Genomic DNA, 22995 nt, shown 5'->3' on the forward strand with positions numbered 1-22995 from the left:
TTTAATTTTTTTTTTAAAGTTTATTTATTTTTGAGACAGAGAGAGACAGAGTATGAATGGGGGAGGAGCAGAGAGAGAGGGAGACACAGAATCGGAAGCAGGCTCCAGGCTCTGGGCCATCAGCCCAGAGCCCGACGCGGGGCTCGAACTCACACTCACGGACCGTGAGATCGTGACCTGAGCTGAAGTCGGACGCTTAACCGACTGAGCCACCCAGGCGCCCCGATCAGAACCACTTTTTCTGCATCCCAAAGGTTTTGAACAGTTTTGTTCTCATTTCTGTTTCTTTACGTATACTTTTTGATTTCTTCAATTAATTTCCATATCATAATTAAACTATCAGTTTTTTAGCTTTGAATTCATTTTAATAATTCAAAGCTTAAACATCTAGCATATACTATTCATAGATAATTACTTTATATGGAAGTTAACAGTATAAGAGGTAATGAGACTCACAATTTATATAATCAAAAATTTCATAGTCAATAAGATCTAATTTACATTATAATATAGTTGCATATGTATTAAGTGTATAACTTTGTCTTTTTTTACATTTACCTATATTTCCCATTACCTAATAAAAATGGTGCCATAAGCAGCTTAATTTAAAGTTATCTTCAAGTTTTAAAATATTTTATTACTTTCTCTGTCTCCCTTACCTTTTCAGATTGTAACTTTATTATTTTTTTTAATGATATAAAAAATATTAGCAAGGATCTGATTGGAATCCAGAGTTTATACTCTTGTTTGTAGTTCTTTTATCTAACTTACTTAAAACATGTTGCATAACTTTTCTGTGGCTCAATCTTTCCCAGGTCACATAATTTAAATACTGAAATCAATAATACAGAGTTGTAAGGTTTTTATCAACCCTACTTTAATACAATAGATTTTTATGAAGTCTCATATTTTAAAGTGTCCGCAATTACACATTATAAAATAGTATAAATATAGATGTTATAAACTATTCAAAACAATTATAAAAAGACATTCAGGAATAAAGTTGAATTCAGGAATAAATTGCTGCAGTTTTATGGAATATTATTACAATGGGAAAATATGGTCCACTAAACTATATGTTCAAAATGTTATCATAGCACTGATGGACTGTGAAATTAGTACTTCAAACACATCCCAGCAAGAATTATTATGGGGCTGTATTTCATGTTTTTAAGGTATCTACTATCTACAATTACTTTAAATATCTAAACTTATTTTACCTCATACATTTCTATGCAGAAACTATAATTATTTATATTTAATTAGCTATAAATTTATATAATTCTGAAATTATTTATTAGAATAAAATACTTTAATGAAATACTATTTCCTTTGCTGAGTTTGTATTATTTTATGTCTCAATCGTTTAGTGATTCTTCTTGTAAATCAATGAAATGGCTTTTTTTTTTTTTTTTTTTTTTTTTTTTTTTGGTATGGACTTCTGCTCAAATCCCTTTGATTTTTTCAGGAGGCATTAAGTCTAAGGCAGTCAAATAAATAGATCTGAGTTCTGTGCATTTTTACTATTTTACCTGGTTACAGGTCATTCCATTTCAGACCATGTTAAGTGGAGATATTATAAGAAGAAGCAGAGAAGGTATTACTGAATGAAAGAGCTTAATGAAAGAGATTATGTAGAAGTAAAGGATTTTTTTTTTTTTTTTGCATCTTGAATAGTGGTATTTTCATTATTCAATTCAAATAGTCAATGAATACTCTGTAGGTACCTCCAGTGTAAGATGTACTAAGTAAGCACTTAGCCACATTTCTTGCCCTGGTGAATGAGTCTATAAAAGACAAAGACAATTCTGCATGATAACATACCTTCTTTGTTTCTGGCTGGTATTTAGATAATTATAAAAGAAAGAATAATATGTTCACTAAAAAACAAATATAAGGACACAGCTAGAGTCATATGTGAGCAATACAGAAAATTTCAGATGCATGTAACACATGTAATTCCTAACAAAGAGACCACTGTTTGGATCCAGTTTTGTTTTTTAGAAAAAAATTATTGAGCACCATTGGTGTGCTGGATTTGATAGACTAGGCTGAGGCTAAAAAGGCTTACATTTTTCCTTATGGAGTTGTCAGTCTTATAGTATCCTCTTTAATGAAATTATACCTGGGTACATTTCCCCAGTGAATGGCTATTTTTGCATTAAAATTTTATTCTGTGTTAAAGACAATTTCTTCCAGGATACATGTGAATTAGTCTGTCAGTTTTCTTCCTTTCTTTCCTTTATATATATGTATGTATGTATGTATGTATGTATGTATGTATGTATGTATGTATGTAATGGTATAACATTTTTCTCCTGGCCAGTGTTGTTTAGCAGAATTTGCCCACCCATTATATTAAAATAAGCATTGTAGTTGATACAGAAAGACTGACTTAATTGTTGGGATTGCAGTGATTTGTTTTATGGTGATAAAATGAATGTCCCTGCTAGAGCCATATTATTCTTAATCACTTATATGTGGGTACTATAGCACCCAAAGGAAACAACTTGCAATATGCAAGTACCTTTGGATGTTTGGTTTGATCTCTTTAGATTAGATGAGAAAATTTAAAAACTACACTTGGGTTTGAACATTCCTAAACTATTCAATTATGTTTTCTTTAAGAAGAAACCTACATCATACTATCAGTGCAGGTCTGCAGTGTTTTGATGTAATTGCATTATTCCTATATATCATGTCTCCAACCTTTTTTCATATATCTGTGATCAAGTGCATCTATGAAAATTGAACTTGATATGCCTATGGTATATTCTAGTTCCTTTAATACTCCCAGGTCATCATCTTAGAACTTTCTTTGTCAAAAAAAAAAAATAGAACTTTCTTTGTCTTCTCAGTTTTGCTTATACCCTGCATTCAGTCTATCAGTCTATCAGCAAATCCAACGGACTCCCCTTTCAAAATACACACATTTTTTCCCCACTTGACAGCTGCTCACTAACTCTACTCCCACCACCCTGGTCCAAGATAGTATTATCTTTTGGCCATATTATTGATGTGACTTCTTATCCAGTCTGCTTGCTTTAGCATTACTTGATTATAGTTTATTCACAACATAGTAGTCAGGGTGACACTTTCAACATATATCAGATTGTATAATGTTTCCACTCTGTATTTTCTAGTGACTGCCAAAGCCATTTTATTATTTTCTTTTTTACTTTTTATTTTTATCCCAGTATAGTTAACATACAGAGTGCTATATTAGTTTCAACATAGTGTGCCAAAGCCCTTTTAGAATTGAACATCCCTCCATGATGAGAACTTCCACCAGCCATGCCTTCCTTTACCATCTGGCCTCCTCTCATGTTATATACCTCAGGAACACTATTCCTGAAATGTATCAAGCAGGTTCCTGCCTTAGGGCCTTTTCAGTTGCTGTTCCCTGCCTGTTATGTCTTGATACACATTCCATGTTGCTTGCTGCCTCCTCTTTTTATGTCTCTGATTAAATGATACCCTCTCAGACTTTGATGACCCTGCTTTAAATTGTGCCTTCAAATCCAGCCAATTCCATTCTTCTTCTCTGCTTTGCTTTTCCCCTAGTACTTTATATTATGTGAAATATTTATTTTACTTTTTTGTTTAATGTCTCTCTCTTCCTTTACTAGAATGTAAGTTTCTTCAGGGCAGAGATTTTTGTTTTGTCCCCTGCTGTATCTGCAGTATCTAAACCAGTGTTTGGTAATAACAGGAATAATAAATATTAAATTGATGGAGGAAGGAAGTATGGTGATACCAACCATGCCCTGTCCTACCAGCCAATAAAATGATGACAATACTTGCAAAGTTCTGATCTCTCCATTTTTATCTTCATGGGTTTTTATGCAGATGCTCTGTGCCCCTCCCCCCATAATTTAGGAGCTAAAAATATAGAAATTGCAAATGTAAAAAGTAACTCACATAGGATCCTCTTCCTTGTTTGGATGGCACATGTGCTTTGGTGTCAAATATATTATGTTTGAATCTCAGCCCAGCCTTTGATGGGCTGTGTAATCCAACCCTTTATGTAAAACCTCTCTGAGTCGTATGTACATTAGAGATGATAGTATCTCAATACTTAACTTTTTATTTTTTACCTTCAAAAGTACAGTTTGATATGTTTTATCCTAACAATAATAACAATAATAAAGCATGGTAATGTTCACTAGAGAGATTGTTAGTTAAATGCCTGGTATAATGTCTATCTCATGAGAGCTGCTTAGTGAAATTATACTATTTCTGGCCATTCTTTCTTATGAGTAGATGATATAAGCACCAAGGCTCACAATTAAAAGAGACCATAAATCAAAAGGGACCTTTTTTTTTTTATTATTTTAGAATCAGTGTTTCTATTTCCTAAGCCATTTATTCCAGACAAGTGGGTAAACATTTATAATTGTTAAGGTCATGTATAGAATTCAGCCAACTTATATACATAAACATAAAAGCTGCCCAAGTACAGAAATATTCATTTTTTGCTTTACAATAGAAGTTCTTACTTTTTAAAAAGGGTTTTATTGGGGCGCCTGGGTGGCGCAGTCGGTTAAGCGTCCGACTTCAGCCAGGTCACGATCTCGCGGTCCGTGAGTTCGAGCCCCGCGTCAGGCTCTGGGCTGATGGCTCAGAGCCTGGAGCCTGTTTCCGATTCTGTGTCTCCCTCTCTCTCTGCCCCTCCCCCGTTCATGCTCTGTCTCTCTCTGTCCCAAAAATAAACGTTGAAAAAAAAATTAAAAAAAAAATAATAAAAAAAATAATAAAAAGGGTTTTATTAAAGAGTATACTTTTGACTTTTGGTGAATTTTCAAGGTAGATTATGTTAATGTTAATTCACTGTTTTTTTCCCTCCATGGTACCATATGCTAGACACTCAATAGATTAATAAATTATTTATGAGGTTTTTGCCATAAGTTAATTTCGTTTGAACACTTAAAATTTTGAGTTCAGAGACATACTTTGTTTGTAATTAAACATAAATGTATTAATGATTCAGCCTTCCCTCATCTAAACCAATCTTTCTATGTTTTCAAGTATTTTGAAAAATTTGCTCGGTTTTGGGGTGCTTGGATGGCTCAGTCGGTTAAGCGCCCGACTTCGGTTCAGGCCATGATCTCGCAATCTGTGAGTTCGAGCCCCATGTCAGGTTTTGTGCTGACAGCTCGGAGCCTAGAACCTGCTTTGGATCCTGTGTCTCCCTTTCTCTCTGCCCCTCCCCTGCTCATGCCCTATCTATGTCTCAAAAATAAATAAAAACATTAAAAAAATTTTAATAATATCATTTAAATAAACAGCTAATAAAAATAAAATGTGGTGTTTACTTGTTATGGAGGATAAAACAAACAAACAAACAAACAAAAAAAAACAAGACAAAAAGATGGGTTTGGATGAAGGTCTGAATCTGTCCCAAAGTTGGTATCCTTAGAGTCTATACTAGAATTTTTTAACATGATCAGGGTTGTGAGTTATTGGAGAATTTCCTCATCAGTGTTATTTAAGTTATACCTCATTTCTCATCATGTTGTGTTGTGTAATCTGTTGAAACAAATGCTAGAGATAATTTTTAAAGATGTTTATGGTGGTCTGCCCTGCTGAACTTCCAAGTCAGTATCTCCATGTTAACTCAAAATTATTCTCTATGAAAAATTCTTACTATTATCTTAATCTCATTTATCATTATATAGATATGAATTTTATATATGTGGACTGTTGATTACTCACCAAACAACCTGAATGGTGTATTTGATGAATGTTCATCATTTGAATTCAACAGATAAAGGCAAAGCAATATTCCCTACTCAAAAATGTACCCATTCTAAGTTACATTTTATAATAATGTGTTAATTTAAGATAATTTACTTTATAATACATGCTAGAATAAAAGTGACAGTAATATGTTCTGAAATATATGGTTCATAAATTATTGTACTCACATTGGTTGAACAAAGAATAATTTTACTGGTTTGTAAAATTTGGTCAAGATATTACAGCAAGTACTTTTACATTACTTTCCTAAGCTGAATTTAGCACAGAATATCCCAGAGCTGAACTGATTATAGAGTGCCAATATGAGGAATCACTTTAATAAAAAGCATTTGCTATGAGAACTCACTTAAGAACTTCTGGTCTGATAGGATATTTTTACCTTTCCAAATTAAGCTTTGAAAAATGTAGTAACGAATCACAGAAATGACTCTTGGTCCTAGAAGTCTTACCAGTGCAATCTGTCAAATGCATGGGGACATCAAAAGAATTATAGGAATTTATAACATTTTGTGAGAGGGAGTGTGTGTGTGTGTGTGGTGTGTGTTGAAAAAAGGAGGTATATGTAAGTAATTTTCCTCTAAGTTTTCCAAGTTGTGACAAAACATTGTAAATTTATATCCAAACTGACTGCAGCTCTGCCTTTTCACTGCAGTGGTCTTGCATCTCAGAAGGCAACAGTGGTCACATGTATATAAGCACATATGTTACATTGAATGCTGCCTTTGGATGCCATAGACAAACTGACTTATCAAGAGAGTCTATCATTATTCCACAGTTTTTGAAATTAAAAATATCTCTTCATTTATGTTATTTGTCCTATAAACTTGTTACACTAGTTCCCTAACTTACTATTGATTAGAGAGGCTATAGAACTCTTGAATTATGGATGAGTGCGATTTGTATTCTATGATATGTTTTGAAAATTGTCCTCTCTCTTCCCATTTCACTGGACCTCATCTGCCCTTTCAGTTCTTATTTATTAATTCTGGAAGCTATGGATTGGATAATGATAGACTTTGTAATGAAACCACAGCCACTATTTTTGTAGCCGTTGAAGATGAGAATTAGCTAGAAAGTATGGAGTTTCAATGACAGGCGATGCTGCTACCTATTTGGGAGAATGGTTCAAAATGGGACAAGTAGACGTACTTAATGCTTAGAAAAAAGTGACATGACATTCTTAGAGTTAAAATATCTATACAGTGGTAGGTGATAAAAAAAAAAAAACTGCTTTCACTTCAGCCTTACTGAGACAACACTGGTATGAGAAACTTTGAAATATGACTAAGAGTTGTGTGAACATGGAGATAAGGAGAAAAGACTTCAGAAAATCAGATTGGGCTCAATAAATATGGAGGCAGAATACTATTTTTGTGTACTCTTACCGTGTTCAGTCTCAGTCTTTCTCAAAAATCACATCACACTTCAATTAATTTTGGTAGGGTTTTTTGTTTGTTTGCTTGCTTTTTATTTTTGCTTTGTGCAAAACAAAGATTTAAAATGGTTTTGGAGTATAGAGAACATGCTCTTAAGTTTATCTTACATTCTTGGTCCCAGGGAGCATTTACAAACCTACCAGTTGAATTATTCAGAAAAGTGTAGTTACAAATAAACTTATCCAAGAATATACTGAATTCTATTTTTCGCTAAATTCAAACTGTATGCTTTTTATATAAGAAAGGAATAAGTTATTAAAAATAAAATATCAAGCTAAACCACAATAGAAACCATTGGGGGAGAAAAACCTACTCATGACTGCACAGGGTTTTAACCCTTCTCTCTCTCTCTCTCTCTCTCTCTCTCTCTCTCTCTCTCTCTCTCTCTCTCTATATATATATATATATATATATACACACACACACACACACACACATACATACATATACATACTTAGTTCTGGCTATTCATATTGAAGAACAGAGCATTAACACTTTGACAATTACTTTTGACCATAAAGACGCAGGCTTCTTTTGGCTGATATTATGTAAAATTAATTGGAGGGGTTAATTGGACTCATTATAGTTCCAGGGTCTGGGGAAGGCTGGATTTCCTTCTTGTCAAAAAACAAAACAAAACAAAAATTTTCCAGATATTTAAAAATTCTATCTCATTGTCTCCTTTTCAAGTCTGATTATTTTCTTTTGAGAAAATAACTTTATCACCTTGGTTCTACAGTGGAGGAAACAGATACTCCTTGAGAATGCTTAGTATCTTTGTTTCATTCAAGTGTATAAGCTTGAATGCTAGTAGACTATGGTTTTTTAAAGATATAATTAATATACAGCATACAGCACTATATAAGTTTATATATAACAAATGAATTTGGTTTACATGTATTGTGAAATGATTACCATAGTAGGTTTAGTTAACACTTAACATCTAATATAGATATAAAAAAAGAAATGTTTAAAAAAGTTTTTTTCTTCTGGTAAGAACTCTTGGGATGGACTTTTTAATAACTTTCACATATACCATCCAACAGTGTTAACTGTAGTCACCACGTTGTACATGACATCCTTAGGACTTATTTACCTTATAGCTGCAAGTCTGTACCTTTTTTTTTTTAAGTTTATTTATTTTGAGAGAGAGAGTGCCAGCAGAGGAGGGACACAGAGAGAGAGGAAGTGAATCCCAGGCAGGCTCTGCACTGTCAGCACAGAGCCTAACACAGGGCTCGATCCCATGAACTGGAAGATCATGACCTGAACTGAAATCAAGAGTTGGACACTTAACTGACTGAGCCACTCAGGTGCCCTGCAAGTTTGTACCCTTTGAACATCTCCCTCCAATTCCCCCTTCTCCTATCCCAGTACTGCCTATGGTAACCAGAAATCTGATCTCGTTTTCTATGAGTTGTTTGTCTGGTTGGTAGATTCCACATATAAGTAAAAGCATACAGTATTTGTCTTCCTCTGCGTGACTTACTTCACATAGCATAATGCCCTCAAGTTCGACCCACATTGTTGAGGAGACTGCAGTTTAATCCTCAAGCAGTTGATGTGAATCTTTGAACCAGTTTCTTAAAATCTTTTTCTTCCATGTCATCAACTCTTAACTGGAAGTGGTACCACACCTATCTGATTCACACAAATCTTAATACTAAAATACTCAATGGTATTCACAATGTTGTGCTGTTTCTAGCTTTTACAAGTCAGTTGGGGATACCAGAACAGTTATTCAATTGCTTTAATGTGGCTGGACTGAATTCTTCCATATAAGAAAATATTCTACATAACCACATATAGTTTCTCTATACTCTAAAACTTAATGTAAGCCATTTTTAATGAAAATCTTTATAAGTATACATCCCTTAATTTTTTACTTCTTTAGATCTAGAGTCATTTTAGGAATGACATGGTCATATTTTGTAACCCAATGATATCCTCACAAACTTTTTTAAAAATGTAAACCTATTTTCACTTATACTAAATGATCCCAATGCTAGAGGTTTTTTGTTTTTAAATATTTGTTAATCATCTATTGCCAAGTCATAGAAATTTAACAGGGCTAAGATTAATAGTACTTCTTCTCCCAATTAACATTTTATGCTTTGAAACTAAGAGCAGTTTTTATAGAGCAAAGTACAAAGATGATTTGAATAATTTAGTTTTGTAATCTTAAGAAACGCTAGTGATTAAAGAGCTGAGTAATTGATGTCATTCAACAGGTGACTTCTGGGTAAGTGAGCTTTACAACAATTCTTGAAAGCATTACTGAGGAGAAAGTTGGTAATTTCCAGCTCTTAATTTGAGTAAAATATTCCAGGGTAAACGAGGCAACTCTAAAATCTTCTATGGGCTTGATTTTAAAAGCCAAAATAATGGAAAATATTCTCCTGAATGTTAATACATGAAACTAGTGAAAAAAAAAATGAAATCACTAAGAAGCAAGCTGTTAATTGCATAGGAAATGCCAAACAGCTTAGTTGATAGACACCTTTTTCTATAAACTACCAAAAGCATGAAAATGATCCTAATTTGTATATTTGCCGAAGATAATAACTATTCCTAAGAGTTATTTTTGTTAATGACAGTGTGGAAAAAGACAATGAAACCATGGGGCACCCAGTTTTGTGAAATCGGTATAATAATTAATTACAACCTTGGCCCAGTAATTAAGTAGTCAGTCACCTTGCCAGAGTAAGTTCAAAGACACTTAGGTGGTTCATTTAAGTTTATTATTTCAAAATATTGAATTAGGCACTGTGGGCTGGAAAGGAACATAGATTAGTGAATTAAACAGATACCTCAGCCAAATAAAGTTCCAGCCCTGGCACAACTTCTGACTTTGCTGGATGACTTGAGCAAGTCACTTAACCTCCCTGTCCTTCAAGTCTCTGGCAGCCAAGTGCCCGATACCTCTGAGATATGTAAAAAGAAGAAGTTAAATTAAATAGAACTATACCTCTTGGCAAAAAGTAAATGAGCAGAATTGCTAATGAGCTAATAGACCCCAAAAAGCTAAAATCTTAATTGTGCAACTTTTGATCATTAAGTAGTCTTTAGGCACAGTTCACTAAAAGATTTCAGCGTATGATACTGTGCTAACATTTTAGTAAAGATCAACTTGCATCTATAAATTCAGTTCATTTCCTAGTCTGAGTTTCACAGTAGACAAGATAGACGCCTGAGTAAGGTTAATTGTCAAGTGGTTTCATCTCAGCAAACTTCTTAATCCAAAATCTGTAACTACTGGAAAGTTCAAGCTTGAATAACTAGGATATTTCTCTGAACTCAGTTCTCTTGAAAAGAAATTACATGTTTAAACATTGGCTAGATATGCCCAGTTTATCTTACTAGATCTATACAAATTACTCTGGCATCTAAAATACCATGGCGTCACACAGAGTGGTCATTCTGCTGATTCTGAGCAATGCAAGATCTGTAAGTGCCCTTTCTTTTTTTTTTTTAAGGGATTTTGTGGGTTTTTAAGTTTATTTATTTATGACAGAGAGAGATAGAGACAGAGAGAGAGACAGAGAGACAGCATGAGGGAGCAGGGTGGGACAAAGAGGGAAAGAGAGAATCCCAAGCAGGCTCCATGCTGTCAGCACAGATCCTGATGCAGAGCTTGAACCCATGAACCGTAAGATCATGACCTGAGCCTAAACCAAGAGTTGGACGCTTAACTGACTGAGCCACGCAGGTGCCCCCATAAGTGCCTTTTCAGTTAGCACAGTTACTTTCAAACTGCTGCCAGACGTGATCATCACCAGCATACTTGGCATTTATCTAATGTTTCAAAATGTACATAATATTTTATACACCTCATCTATGTATTCATATGTGCATGCGTGTATAGGAATTTATTCAGTGCCAGGTGTTGAAGGTAGAAAACTGTCAAGTCCTGCCTGAGCAGATTTATGAACATCCTGTGATAATGCTTTAGGAAGACTGCAGTATAACCAAAGAGTTGTGAATAGCACCTAAGAAAGGCTATAGGAAAGAGATAACTTTGGAGCCGAATATTGAAGGTTTCCAGACAGAAGAGGGGGAGTTTTCAGACAGAAGAAATGGTAAGAAGAAAGGCAAAACATTATCAAAGATCCAGGATTAGTTGAGGAAAAGTGAGACACTTGGTGTAGTTATAGAATAGGTTATATGGGACTCCTGGGGGAAAAGAAGTGTGAAGAGTCAAAGCTAGAAAAATAAAGTAGGAAGATCTTCCAAGAACAAAGAATATTGGGCTTGGCTTCTAGACAGTCGGGGAAAGGCATGGTTAGCCCTATTCTATAGAGATGATTTTACAACAGTGAGGGGTGGAGAGTGGGAGTGAGTGGGATGTGACCTTGGAGCAGGAGTGGTTAGGAACTTCTATGAGCCTGAATCAGAGAAGTGGCCATTAGCCTAAAGAGGAATAAATGGATCTGAGAAAGATGTAGATGAGTGAAGAAGAACTGGTGATCAGCTATATGAAGAACTGAAAGAAAAGGAAGTGTCAAGGCTTTTGGTTTGGGCAACTGAGCAGATTATGTCATCACTATCCAAGGTGAGTGATAGAAGACAAGCAGCAGGTTTCTCAGCAAAGATACTTGAGGTCCATCTTGGCACCCTACTAGGTCTGAAATGCCAGGCTAACTGGAGATGTTACCAATCAGATAGAAATATGAACTTGGAGCCCAGAAAGGTTTAAGGTTAGTGATAGAGGTTTGGCAGTCTTCATTATATGGTCAAAGCCAGAGGAGTAAATGAGATTGCCAAGGGCAAGCAAACAGACGAAGAGGCTAAGGATATACCATAGGAGACATCATGTAGATGATAATGGAAAATTAAATGACTTGTGGAGGACAATATGAGGACAAAGGAGAATACAGAGTCTAGAAGTAACCCAAGGTTTTGAGCTGGGAGACCAGTAAAATTGTGGTTGCATTAGCAAAAATAAGGAAGCCAAAAAGAGAAAGAAATTTGATGGTTAGTTTTAGACAAGTTGAAGAGTATTTTCTTTCACTGTCAGTAAACAATAAGGTATGCTTCTTAAAATCTGAATTGTTTTATTAGTTGTATATTTTTTAAAGGCTCTCTGACCATCATTTAAAAATGAAGTATTTATATGTTGGAAAGGCCACTGGATTGGGAATCAGAAAGTGCTTGAGTCTGTTCTGGACCCATTGTTCATTCAAGTATTTATTAAGCATGTACTATGCTAGATGTTGGGTTGCAGTGGTAAGTTATCTGCCCCTGTGGAGCTTACAAATAGAGAAAATGTAATCAAATCCACACAAATAAATATGTAAATTCTAGTATACTAAGTGCTTTTAAACAGCAGTTGTAGGAGAAGATAAGTGTGAATTTATCACATGGAGACCTCTCCTAAAATGAGGGTCAGAGAAGGCTTTTTCAAAGAAATAATAGTTGAGATCTGATAAAAGAAGTGGAAGCAAAGATGGGGGACAGTTCTCCAAGAGAGGATAATATACATGGGCTAACACTAGAAGGCAGTTTGGCCATTTTCCATTTCTGAGAATAGGCTGTATGGGTGGAGTGGAGAGGATAAAGTAAAGGCCTTTGAATGAGTCTGGTGAGATGAGCAGAGTCGAGATTATGCCAGATTTCATAGTGTCTCTTCAGATAACTTATTATGAAATGATGGGTGCTTACACCAGAGTGGTGGTGAAGAAGGTAAGAACTAATATGTAATACATTTTATTTTTTTAATTTTTAAAAAAATGTTTAATGTTTATTTGAGAGAGAGAGAGAGACAGAACATGAGTGAGGGAGGGACAGAGAGAAAGGGAGATAGAGAATTTGAAACAGGCTCCAGGCTCTGAGCTATCAGCACAGAGCCCCACGCAGGGCTTGAACTCACGAACCACGAGTTCATGACCTGAGCTGAAGTCGGACGTTTAACCAACTGAGCCATCCAGGCGCCCCAATATGTAATATATTTTAAAAGGCAAAATCAACAGAACTTGAAAGATTGGATGGGGTGTGTAGGATAAGGGATTCAAAGATGATTCTCAGGTTTCTGGCTTATGCAACTGGATGATGATGTTGCCATTCTCCAAGAGGGAGATCCCTGGAAAAGCAAGTAGATTTGTGCAGGTAGAAGTTCATTAGATCAGTTTAGCGTATGTTGGGTTCAAGATGCATTTGAGATGTCCAAATGAAGATTCCAAAACAGGCACTGACACACAGAGGTAGAGGAAAAGACTAGAAAAAAGGAAGTAACAATGTGCCAGTCACTGGGACATAAATAGCAATATAAAACACTGGTGTGGAAGGGTTCAGAAGGATACAGTGTATGTTGAGAAGGGCCTCAAATTGAACCTTTGAAAGGAATTGAAACATTTAAAGTCCAGGTAGAGAAAGAGAACTTAGTAAATAAGAGATCATATGATCACACAATTATTAAGAAAAGCAGGAACGCAGTAAAAGTATTTCAAGATGGAGGGAAGGAGTAATCAGCAAACTCTATGTCCCCTGGTCAGTGCCTATATTCTCTGTACTTACCTGTAAAACCGGTAGGTTATGTTTGTGTGCATATCCCAGAGCGTTGTTGATCATTGTTCAGATCTGATAATGTTTGAGAAATGTTGAAATCTATCCGTTGTTTTATTATGTACTTATTCTCAGTTCCCAGGGTTTCTTGTTTTGTTGGTTGGTTTTTAACACTGGGACCATTCACATCCTTATCTAACAGTCCTCTTTAGAAAAATAAGGGAGCCAAAAAGAATATGAATTTGAACATGAAAATGTTTCTAGGTCTTTTGCATGGTTGCATGGGAAGCAATTACACTCAGAATCTGAAACATCTCTCCCACTTACTTTTCTCTCCTGCCTTTCCCCTAGGAACCTGGAAATCCCCACAAACTACTTTGGGACTTATGGGTATAGGCTTCAGTACCTTTATTCTGTAAATGAAACTACTGAGTAATCAGTTCCCAGTGATTAAAGTGCTAGCTAAAGATGGAAAAACTTCTGGTATGCAGGGAATGCCATATTGGTACAGTTTTCCTTCATCTGAATTGTTAAATAGTGACACATCACAAGCTGTCCCCAGTTTGAATTCTGGAGTGCTCATTACTTGATATTTAGGAAGAGGGAAGGCCAGATGATAGGGGTCCCTTTCTACAGAAGATAGGCAGCCAGGCACCTAGCACAGTGACTGTCCCTTAACCTCACTTCTGAGAAGTAGATTGTTCCTCATCCTCACTGTTTGCTAGCGAGCACCAAAACCTCATTCTTCCTGTAGGTCACTGTGGCAATAGTCCCAACCACAGTAGACTACTATATACAAATGATTCATTTCCAGACTTCTGCTTTCCTTTAAAGAGTCAGCTGTCATGTGCTACCTGTGACTCACTCAGGCTCCTTTGCCCCAGGGAAGTAAGCACTCTAAAGATTCCTGAGTTCCAGGGCCAAGCCAAGATTGTCATGTTGTTTTCCTGATGATGCAGCACAGAAGCATTCTCACTAATTCCCACTTGCTGTGCTGCCAGCTAAAGGACCATTGTTTCTGAGCCTAAGAACTAAGAGAGAAGGCAATTTGTGTTGCTTTGATTGTGCAGGACAAAAATTAAGCCAGTTGTAGCTTGTAAACTATTAAAGAGATAATAAGTATTTCCACAGTGACTCACAGTATGAGAGATGGCCATACCTAAAGCCGATATTCTAATTCCATATTTTGTTTATCAGGGAAGGTAGAGATGTTCAGAAAATTCAGAACGTGACCTTGAACTTTTCACGCTCTGTAAACTGAGCCTTAGCCTAATGAAGCTCTACAAAGGGTACTGATTTCACATTCGTTTTTCTTCCATCTCATTTTTAAAAATTGACATTTTCTAAACTCTAGTTTTTTACTTAGCAAACTAGGAAATATATTAGCTTTAAACAAGGATTTAATTTTGAGGAGGTTTTGATAGTCACATTTTCTTAATCTCCTTTTCTGAGCACCAGTGTCCTTTATATTCCAGAATCGGGTCAGCTGTCATGCACTTTTGCCAAATGTTCATACTGTTGAGGCCAGAAACAGATGAATCACTTATTGCCTAACTAAATTAAGCTAAAATGTGCCACTGGTGGCATCCCTATTACAGAATTATTCCCTGCTACTACTTGTGTCAGTATGTTTTGGTGTTGGATATATTCTAGATATTCATAAATCAACCGAACAAGGGCAAAAAAATGTTTTAAATGTGTGTAGGAGCTAAGAAACTTTTTTTCATAATATAAATGAAAGTTAATAATGTAACTAAAATGAAATCTAACCTATATAAGTGATTTTTTATTTTATCAACCTTGGCATTATTAGCAGTCATATTTTATAGGGTAGTTTCATATAGTATAAATGAGATTAGATTTACAGAATATTTATTTTAAATAAGGAACATCATAACTTGGAAAATGTAAGCATTTAACTTTGTGGTTAAAACATGTTTAATAATGATCAGTTTCATTAAAAATACATATTGGTTGCCTTTAATCAATAACAAAATGGGGTGCCTGGGTGGCTTGGTCGATCAAGTGTCTAACTCTTGATCTCAGCTCAGGTCATGATCTCACAGTTGGTGAGTCCTCAGCCAGGCTCTGCGATGACAGCGCAGAGGCTGCTTAGGATTCTGTCTCCCCTTCTCTCTGCCCCATCTCTGCTTGCACTCTCATTCACTCTCTCAAGATAAATAAACAAACTTTGGAAAAAAAAATTATCTAAAACCAGACTTCCGCTTTTTCTGTTATGAATAGCAGCTTCACTAAGATAGAATGAATATAACTCTTCGTGACTCTCCTAGTTAATTTCCAGTGACTTAAGAAAGTATCACAATGTTCTTAAAGCAAAACTCATAGAAATTTAAATTTTAAAAATTTCATGCATTAATTTCATTAGTACCAATAGAATTCTGAAATCAAAAGATTATCATTAATGGCAGTTGATCAAATTCACACATTTATTGAGCACCTATTTTAAAGACATTGGAATAAAACTTAGAGGATGCAAAAAATAGCCCCCCCCCCACCCCAAGGGAACTTTTAATTTAACTAGAAAGACCATCACACAGTGAACAAAGTTTAATAACAATTTAAAACTAGTAATGATTTAACTAAAAAAGGTGTTGTGGTATTATAGCATATGCTTCATTACCAAATGAATGATACACTGTAGGCATTCAGAAAAGGCAAGGAACATTTGCAAATGGAATCAGAAAGAAATTTACTGAGTAAGTGGGATTTGAGCCAAGCCAACTATTAATAATTTTACCAATTGTGGGCTGGAAATAGAAACAAAGCATGTTTGGTGTTGGAATTGACAGCTCTTCAGGGAGGTTCCATCGAACTATCTGCCTATGTCCACATATTGATTCATATGTTGGTTTTCCAATTCATAGAGTTCACTGAAGGCCATTTGTCTAAATATGATGTCATTTACAGTGTCAGCATCCCCTTTTGCAGAGTTGGTTGAGCTGAACGGTAAAAAGTATCTAAAGTGTCTCAATGTAAAAGATCCTCTGTATTCTGAAGATAGACATACATCTGTTAAATGTTCAAGGAAAAAAAAATTACAAACCCAATTATGTTGATGAAGGTAATGAGAACTTATTTAAAAAATATAGCCTGGAATTTCTAGGTGACTAAAGGTCCTGTTAAAATGCAGATTCTGAATCTGTAGGTCTGGAGTAGACCTGAGAATCTGTGTGTCTTACAGCCTCCCAAAAGAAGTCGATGATGCTGATCTCTGCACTATAAACAGCAAGATTGTAGAGAGAATAACACCATGTTTGGGGGACGGATGGGTCTTAAATGTTAAAACTCTAAGAAAAATAGCAATATTGTTAGAGTTTTATGAGAACAAAGGACAAAAGCCACATAAAATAATCTATCTTTGCCTTTAGCACGAAAGCAAGAAATTATCAAAGTCACTGAACAACTGATTGAAGCTATCAACAATGGGGACTTTGAAGCTTACACGTGAGTAGAGGCACATTTATTTTGCTTTCATGCATGTGAACAAAATATTTTATATATGAGTGCATTCTTCAGTGTACCAGAATTCATGTATATTTAACCCCAGGTTTGAGGTCAATGATAGCTTTATTTCATAAATAAATAGGATTTACAGAGGAAACACAAAGCTTCTGATAGGAGGATTGGTGCTCTCCCGGTCAATGCACAGACTTGTAATCACGCACTCCTCCATATGAGGAAGGCATTCCAGGCAGAGCATCCATGAGAGCAAAAACACAAGAGACAGGAAAGCACATAGAAGTACATTTTGGTTTAAGAGATGTTTTGCCTCGCAGCTCTGTCAAGATCCTGGGACAGAGAGAGATCAGAAGGTGACATGAGGCAGCCTTCTACCTCTTGGGCCAGCACGCCTCAACCTTTCTTTGTCTCTTTTATGAGTTTGTCTCTTAGGTAACAGTTTATTTGAAGAAAGTCCCAATGCTTAAAGTTTATGAACTACTGGACCATAGGGTATATAAAGGAAATCAAGTAAAAATAAAGCATTCAAATAAATAGGCTTATTTCACAAAGTATGTAGGTCAACAAGCTAGCCATTTGGACAAAGATAAAAATCAGTCCAAGCCTTCCTCTTACTCCATACGAGTGAGCTCCTCTTGAATGAAAGAGTTCAATGCAAAAAGATTGAATTTGATCTCTGATTGGAAAGACCTAAATTTAAAAGCAGAGAAAGTAATGACAAATGAGAAGATAAAATGATTAGGCTACCCAAATAGATAAAACTTGTATACTTAAAAAAAAAAAAAAAGAAGAAAGAAAGAAAGAAAGCCCAAATGTGCAAATGTGAATGCAAGACCATTTTCTGCCAGTCAGATCAGCAGGGGTAAAAATTGCTGACAAGCAGTGGAGTGCAGATACTGTAGGACTATGATGACTTTCCTCCAACACTGGATGGAGTATAAATGGAGGCAAAAATTTAGGTTGGTGGTGGTGGCAGTGGTTAGAAGGGACGTTTAGTTCTTATATACCAGAAAGCATTTATTTCAAATTTATTTATTTCTAAAGTTTCAAATTGTTTTAATCCTCTGATTTTACTGATAAAAATTTAACATGGGTATGGGAGCACCTGAGTGGCTCAGTTGGTTGAGCGTTCAACTCTTGATTTTGGCCCAGGTCATGATGTCAGGGTTTGTTAGATCGAGACTCTAGTTGGGCTCTGCCCTGACAGCACAGAGCCTGCTTGGAATTCTCTCATGACCCCTGTTCATGCACACTCTCTCAAAATAAGTAAATAAACTTTAAAAAATTTAACACGGGTATGGATTTTTAATCTAAAGCATGGACAAAAAATATAAACAAAAATATTACTGAAGCGATGTTCATAATAGTGAAAAATTGGAAACATATGTCCGTCATTAAGGAAACCATTAAGTAATATGTGGTGCATTTGGTAAGTGGATGTTTATGTAGTTTCTAGAAATCTGGAAAATGCTTATGATGTAATTATAATGTACATAATTATTCCAACTACATGAGAAAAAGCATTAAAAATAGAATGAGATATGACAAATTGGTTTTGAAAAGGAAAAAAGGACATTGCCTCTGGGAGATGAAATTATGTGTGAATTTTTTTCTTGCCTTTTTTCCCAAATTTTATATAAGGTATTGCTTTTATCATCTGTTATAAAATATGAAAAGTAAATGAGTTTAAGAACTAAATTAAATGCAGGATTGCTTCTTATAAATTAAATGTGTAAATGCATATACATGCAAACACATGCATATGCATGTGTATATATTTGTGTGTATCAGCTATTTTCACATGATTTAATAAAGTACACTTGAAATAGTAAGATATGAAGTTTAAAATAAAACTCTCGTCGGAGACCAGAGCTCCCTTTTAAACAGTTGTGGAGAACTCTGTGCCATAAAAGCTGCTCTCCTATCGTTTTGCTGAGAACTCTATTAAGGAAAACATGAGAACATGTTCTCCAAATATGAGAATACTATTTTCAAATATGTATTTTTTTGTAATAGCATTTTCCTGTAGAATAGTAAGAAAGTGTATTTTGTTGGTGGTCGTAGCCAGGCAAAATTGGAATGTTTCCTATATTCTAAGACAGGTTAATGTAAGGTATTTTAAATAATGCAGTCCTGTGGAATCACATCTATTTACCTACAGAGGCCTGTAATCTGGCCTGATGTTTCAACTCAGGCCCAGGGATAATTCAACAGGACCTTACATGGGAGCTTTTTGGATGAATACACTGGTAAAGCCCTGTCAACTGGTCCTTAGGACACCTGTTCAGAGCATGTGTGTTCACACATATATATATCAAGTGGCAGCTTTGTGAATCCTTTATTAATCCAAAGCCTATGACAGGTGATAAATGCATATATACAGAGGAGAGAGAAAGAAAGAACAGATTAACAGGTTTTCAGATATATTGACTCTTTTTGGTGGTTGGTAAAGAGATCCATCATAGTACGGTGATTCTCAGATGATTTCAGCACCAATATAAGGTAGTAAAAATTTTTGATTCACCAATGTTGACAACCAGAAGTCATATTTGCGGAGGAAGTAATAGCCCCTGGCAGAATAAATTCCTGTTACCATAGCAACACGGCTATTCCCATTTCTCCCCTTAGAGCTTATATATATTTGACTTTGAACTTGAAAGTACCTGCCCACCAGCAAGTCTGAGACAAAATGTAAAAGCCCTCCTCACTATCTCCCCTCTGCCACTCCTGCCTTTCAGGCTTTTTTTTTTTTTAAACCACAGAAATATTCACTGATTTTTTAAAGTATTTTCTTTTAAAAAAAACATTTTTTTAATGTTTATTTGTTTTTGAGAGAGGGAGGGGGCAGAGAGAGAGGGAGACACAGAATCCAAAGCAGGCTGCAGGGTCTGAGCTGTCAGCACTGTCACAGGGCTCAAACTCACAAACTGGAAGATCATGACCTGAGCTGTAGTCGGATGCTTAACCAACTGAGCCAACCAGGTGCCCCAAGTATTTTCTACTTTAAAAGCATTCTTTAAAAAATCGGTTCCATGCACTATGAACAATACTGTGAAGAACCATAGTGAGTTGGCCTTTTGAATACATGTTGGCCAACTTGTATTTCTGTTGAACAGTTAAAATGTTTTTCCCCCAAAATAAATAGTCCCAAATCCTTTTATCGCTTTGTAAACTTTCACTATTTCCTCAAATCCAGATTTTAGGTCACCTTCTCTGAGAAGCCTGCCTTGATCACCCCAGGCCCAAGGAACTGTTTCCCCCTTTATGGGACTTATATACATACCCACTGACCCAGTGCTCACCAGATCAAGCGACTAGTTGTTCCCTAAACATACTCTCTATTCTCTCAGTACTAAGCTATTGTATTTGCTGCCCTCTTCCTGCCTACCATCTTCCCCACACCTGGAAAACTTCTACACACTCCTCAAAGCCCAGCTCACTTTTTCTCCTAAATCTTTCCTGTCCCATATGTAAGTAATCTGGTTTTCAGGCACTTTGTATTTATTTCTATTCCAGTCTTAATTGTTGTATTATAATTGTTTCAAAGAATATCTGCCACATAGGTGTTTAACAATTCTTCATGGAATAAATTTCTCCAAAGAAAGCCATTGGCTTTCTCTGAATATTTAAAAATGTCCTATCTCTTTGTTGAATTACATTTCTAGTATTAAAAAGAAAACTAATCTGTATGTTTGAATCTCTTAATTTTATTTTAAAAGTTAAACTTTATTTTTTATATTTTATTTTTATTTTTGAGAGAGAGTGCAAACAGAGGAGGGGCAGAGAGAGAGGGAGACACAGAAACCAAAGCAGGCTCCAGGCTCTGAGCTGTCAGCACAGAGCCCGATGTGGGGCTCGAACTCACAAACCGTGAGATGCCGACCTGAGCCGAAGTTGGACTCTTAACCGAGTGAGCCAGCCAGGCACCCCAAGTGAAATAAACTTTAAAAACAGCTTTTCCAGAAAGTACAGGATGTGATATATGCTTTCAAATCAATGAATGTAGAAGGTGTCAAAAGTTGTTACAAAATTATTTAGTTTCAGAGCCAATGTTGATTTTGTAGGACTTGGAGAGTGTATTGGACTCCGACAACTTAAGAGTAAATCAGTTCTCGGCCTTTTGGCTAAGATCAAGTGTAAAAAAATAAAAGTAAGATGGGGCGCCTAGGTGGCTCAGTGGGTTAAGCATATGACTTTGGCTCAGGTCATGATTTCATGGTTTGTGAGTTCGGGCTCTGTGCCGACAGCTCGGAGCCTGAAGCCTGCTTGGGATTCTGTGTCTCCCTCTCTCCCTGCCCCTCCCCTGCTTGTGCTCAGGCGCGCTCTCTCACGCTCAAAAATAAACAAACATTTAAAAAATTAAAAATAAGAGGAAAAACTGGAGAAAGCCTAGAGAATTCATCTTGGAAATGTAAAAAAGCAGAAATTTTAAAAAGGAGACTCCTAAAGAAGTCTAGTTATCTGCTGGAACTTGCTGTGTTATCTTGCGCCTATCAGAGTTCCCTGCAAAATGCTTTTATAGCATCTGCTCCTCAACTCAACTTGCCAAGGCCTGTGAAAGAAATTTTATATGTTTATGTTTTTTAAAGATTCTTTCCTTCCAGTGAAAAATAAGACTTGATAAATAAGATTGGATATGTGTGAAACAAAGTATATTATATTATATAAACAAAACATATTAACCCATGTATTGGTTATTTTCATTATGTTTTTTTTTCCCCTACAGAAAAATCTGTGACCCGGGCCTTACTGCTTTTGAACCTGAAGCTTTGGGTAATTTAGTGGAAGGGATGGACTTTCACCGATTCTACTTTGAAAATGGTACATTTATTCTAAATTTAATAACATGCCTTTTCCAATTTCTCTTTGAATTTCTCTTAAATTTATAGCTTTTCTCTATTCTATAATGAGAATTTTCACCTTAGTCCAGTATTTTACATCATAACACTTTTCGTATTTGAAACTGAAAAAAAAAAAATGACAAGCTTAAAAGTTTTGGTGTTTTTGGAAACTCTTTGATTTTGTATAAAAGGTAATGTTGATGGAACGTACCCCAGCTAAGTCCCAGCAAATGTATATATAAGCTGCAAAATGAATTACCAAAAAAATAAGTTTTCATAAAACATTGTTTATGTACAAAAAAGTAAAAGACACCATAGCATATCAGAATATTTGACATAAAGGGGTGCTTTCAAGCATAGTGCTCATTTTCAAAGTGAAATGTACCTGAAGATGAGTGATCGGGTAAATAAATATTTCAGTTTTCACTATAAGAATTTGGTCTTAGAGAAAATAGCCACATTTCAGAGATAGTAGCAAAAGAAACTCCTGAGATCCTTGAGATCATCAACAAAAGTGTAAACCAGAAATTCCTTTTATCTTTCTTTTCCTTACACCTGAAGACTAGGAATTGTCTTTTGTTTGCATGATACATAGAGTGAATTCATCAAATTAAAGAGGAAGTGTAGCAAGGACTAGAATAATCAAATTCACTTCCAATAATTATAAGCATTGACAGGAATGTCTGCTGTGGCATGGGTTTTTAATTTAAAGTATGTTTAATGATTTTTTTTTTTACATAGTCACTAGGCATTTGCAAGGAAAGAATTATGTGGTAAATTGGCCTTAACAAAGCTTCAGTAAATTTCCTGATTCTCTCATAATGTTTCTTCCAGTTGGTTCTCAATCGACACCATCTCATCACTAATAAAATAATTAACCCCTTAAATGTTTAACTTACTTCAACAGAAACTATATGTCATTACTTACCATAAATACATATTCTTCATAATGGGATATTCTTTTTTATGTGACTGTA

The 22995-nt window shown here is 35.5% G+C and overlaps 1 protein-coding gene across 21 annotated transcripts in view; it reads left to right on the forward strand.

Annotated features, from left to right (window-relative positions):
- The window catches only part of CAMK2D (calcium/calmodulin dependent protein kinase II delta), a 316543-nt gene that overhangs the window by 287658 nt on the left and 5890 nt on the right, over window positions 1–22995 (forward strand). For all 21 annotated transcript variants that reach the window (XM_045469296.1, XM_045469345.1, XM_045469390.1 and 18 more), the window contains 2 exons: window positions 17087–17162; window positions 21904–21998. In XM_045469296.1, coding sequence (XP_045325252.1) covers window positions 17087–17162; window positions 21904–21998 — 171 coding nt within the window. The remainder of the gene's footprint in view (window positions 1–17086; window positions 17163–21903; window positions 21999–22995) is intronic.

Source organism: Leopardus geoffroyi, chromosome B1 (genome assembly GCF_018350155.1).
Source record: "Leopardus geoffroyi isolate Oge1 chromosome B1, O.geoffroyi_Oge1_pat1.0, whole genome shotgun sequence".
Lineage (NCBI taxonomy): Eukaryota > Metazoa > Chordata > Mammalia > Carnivora > Felidae > Leopardus > Leopardus geoffroyi.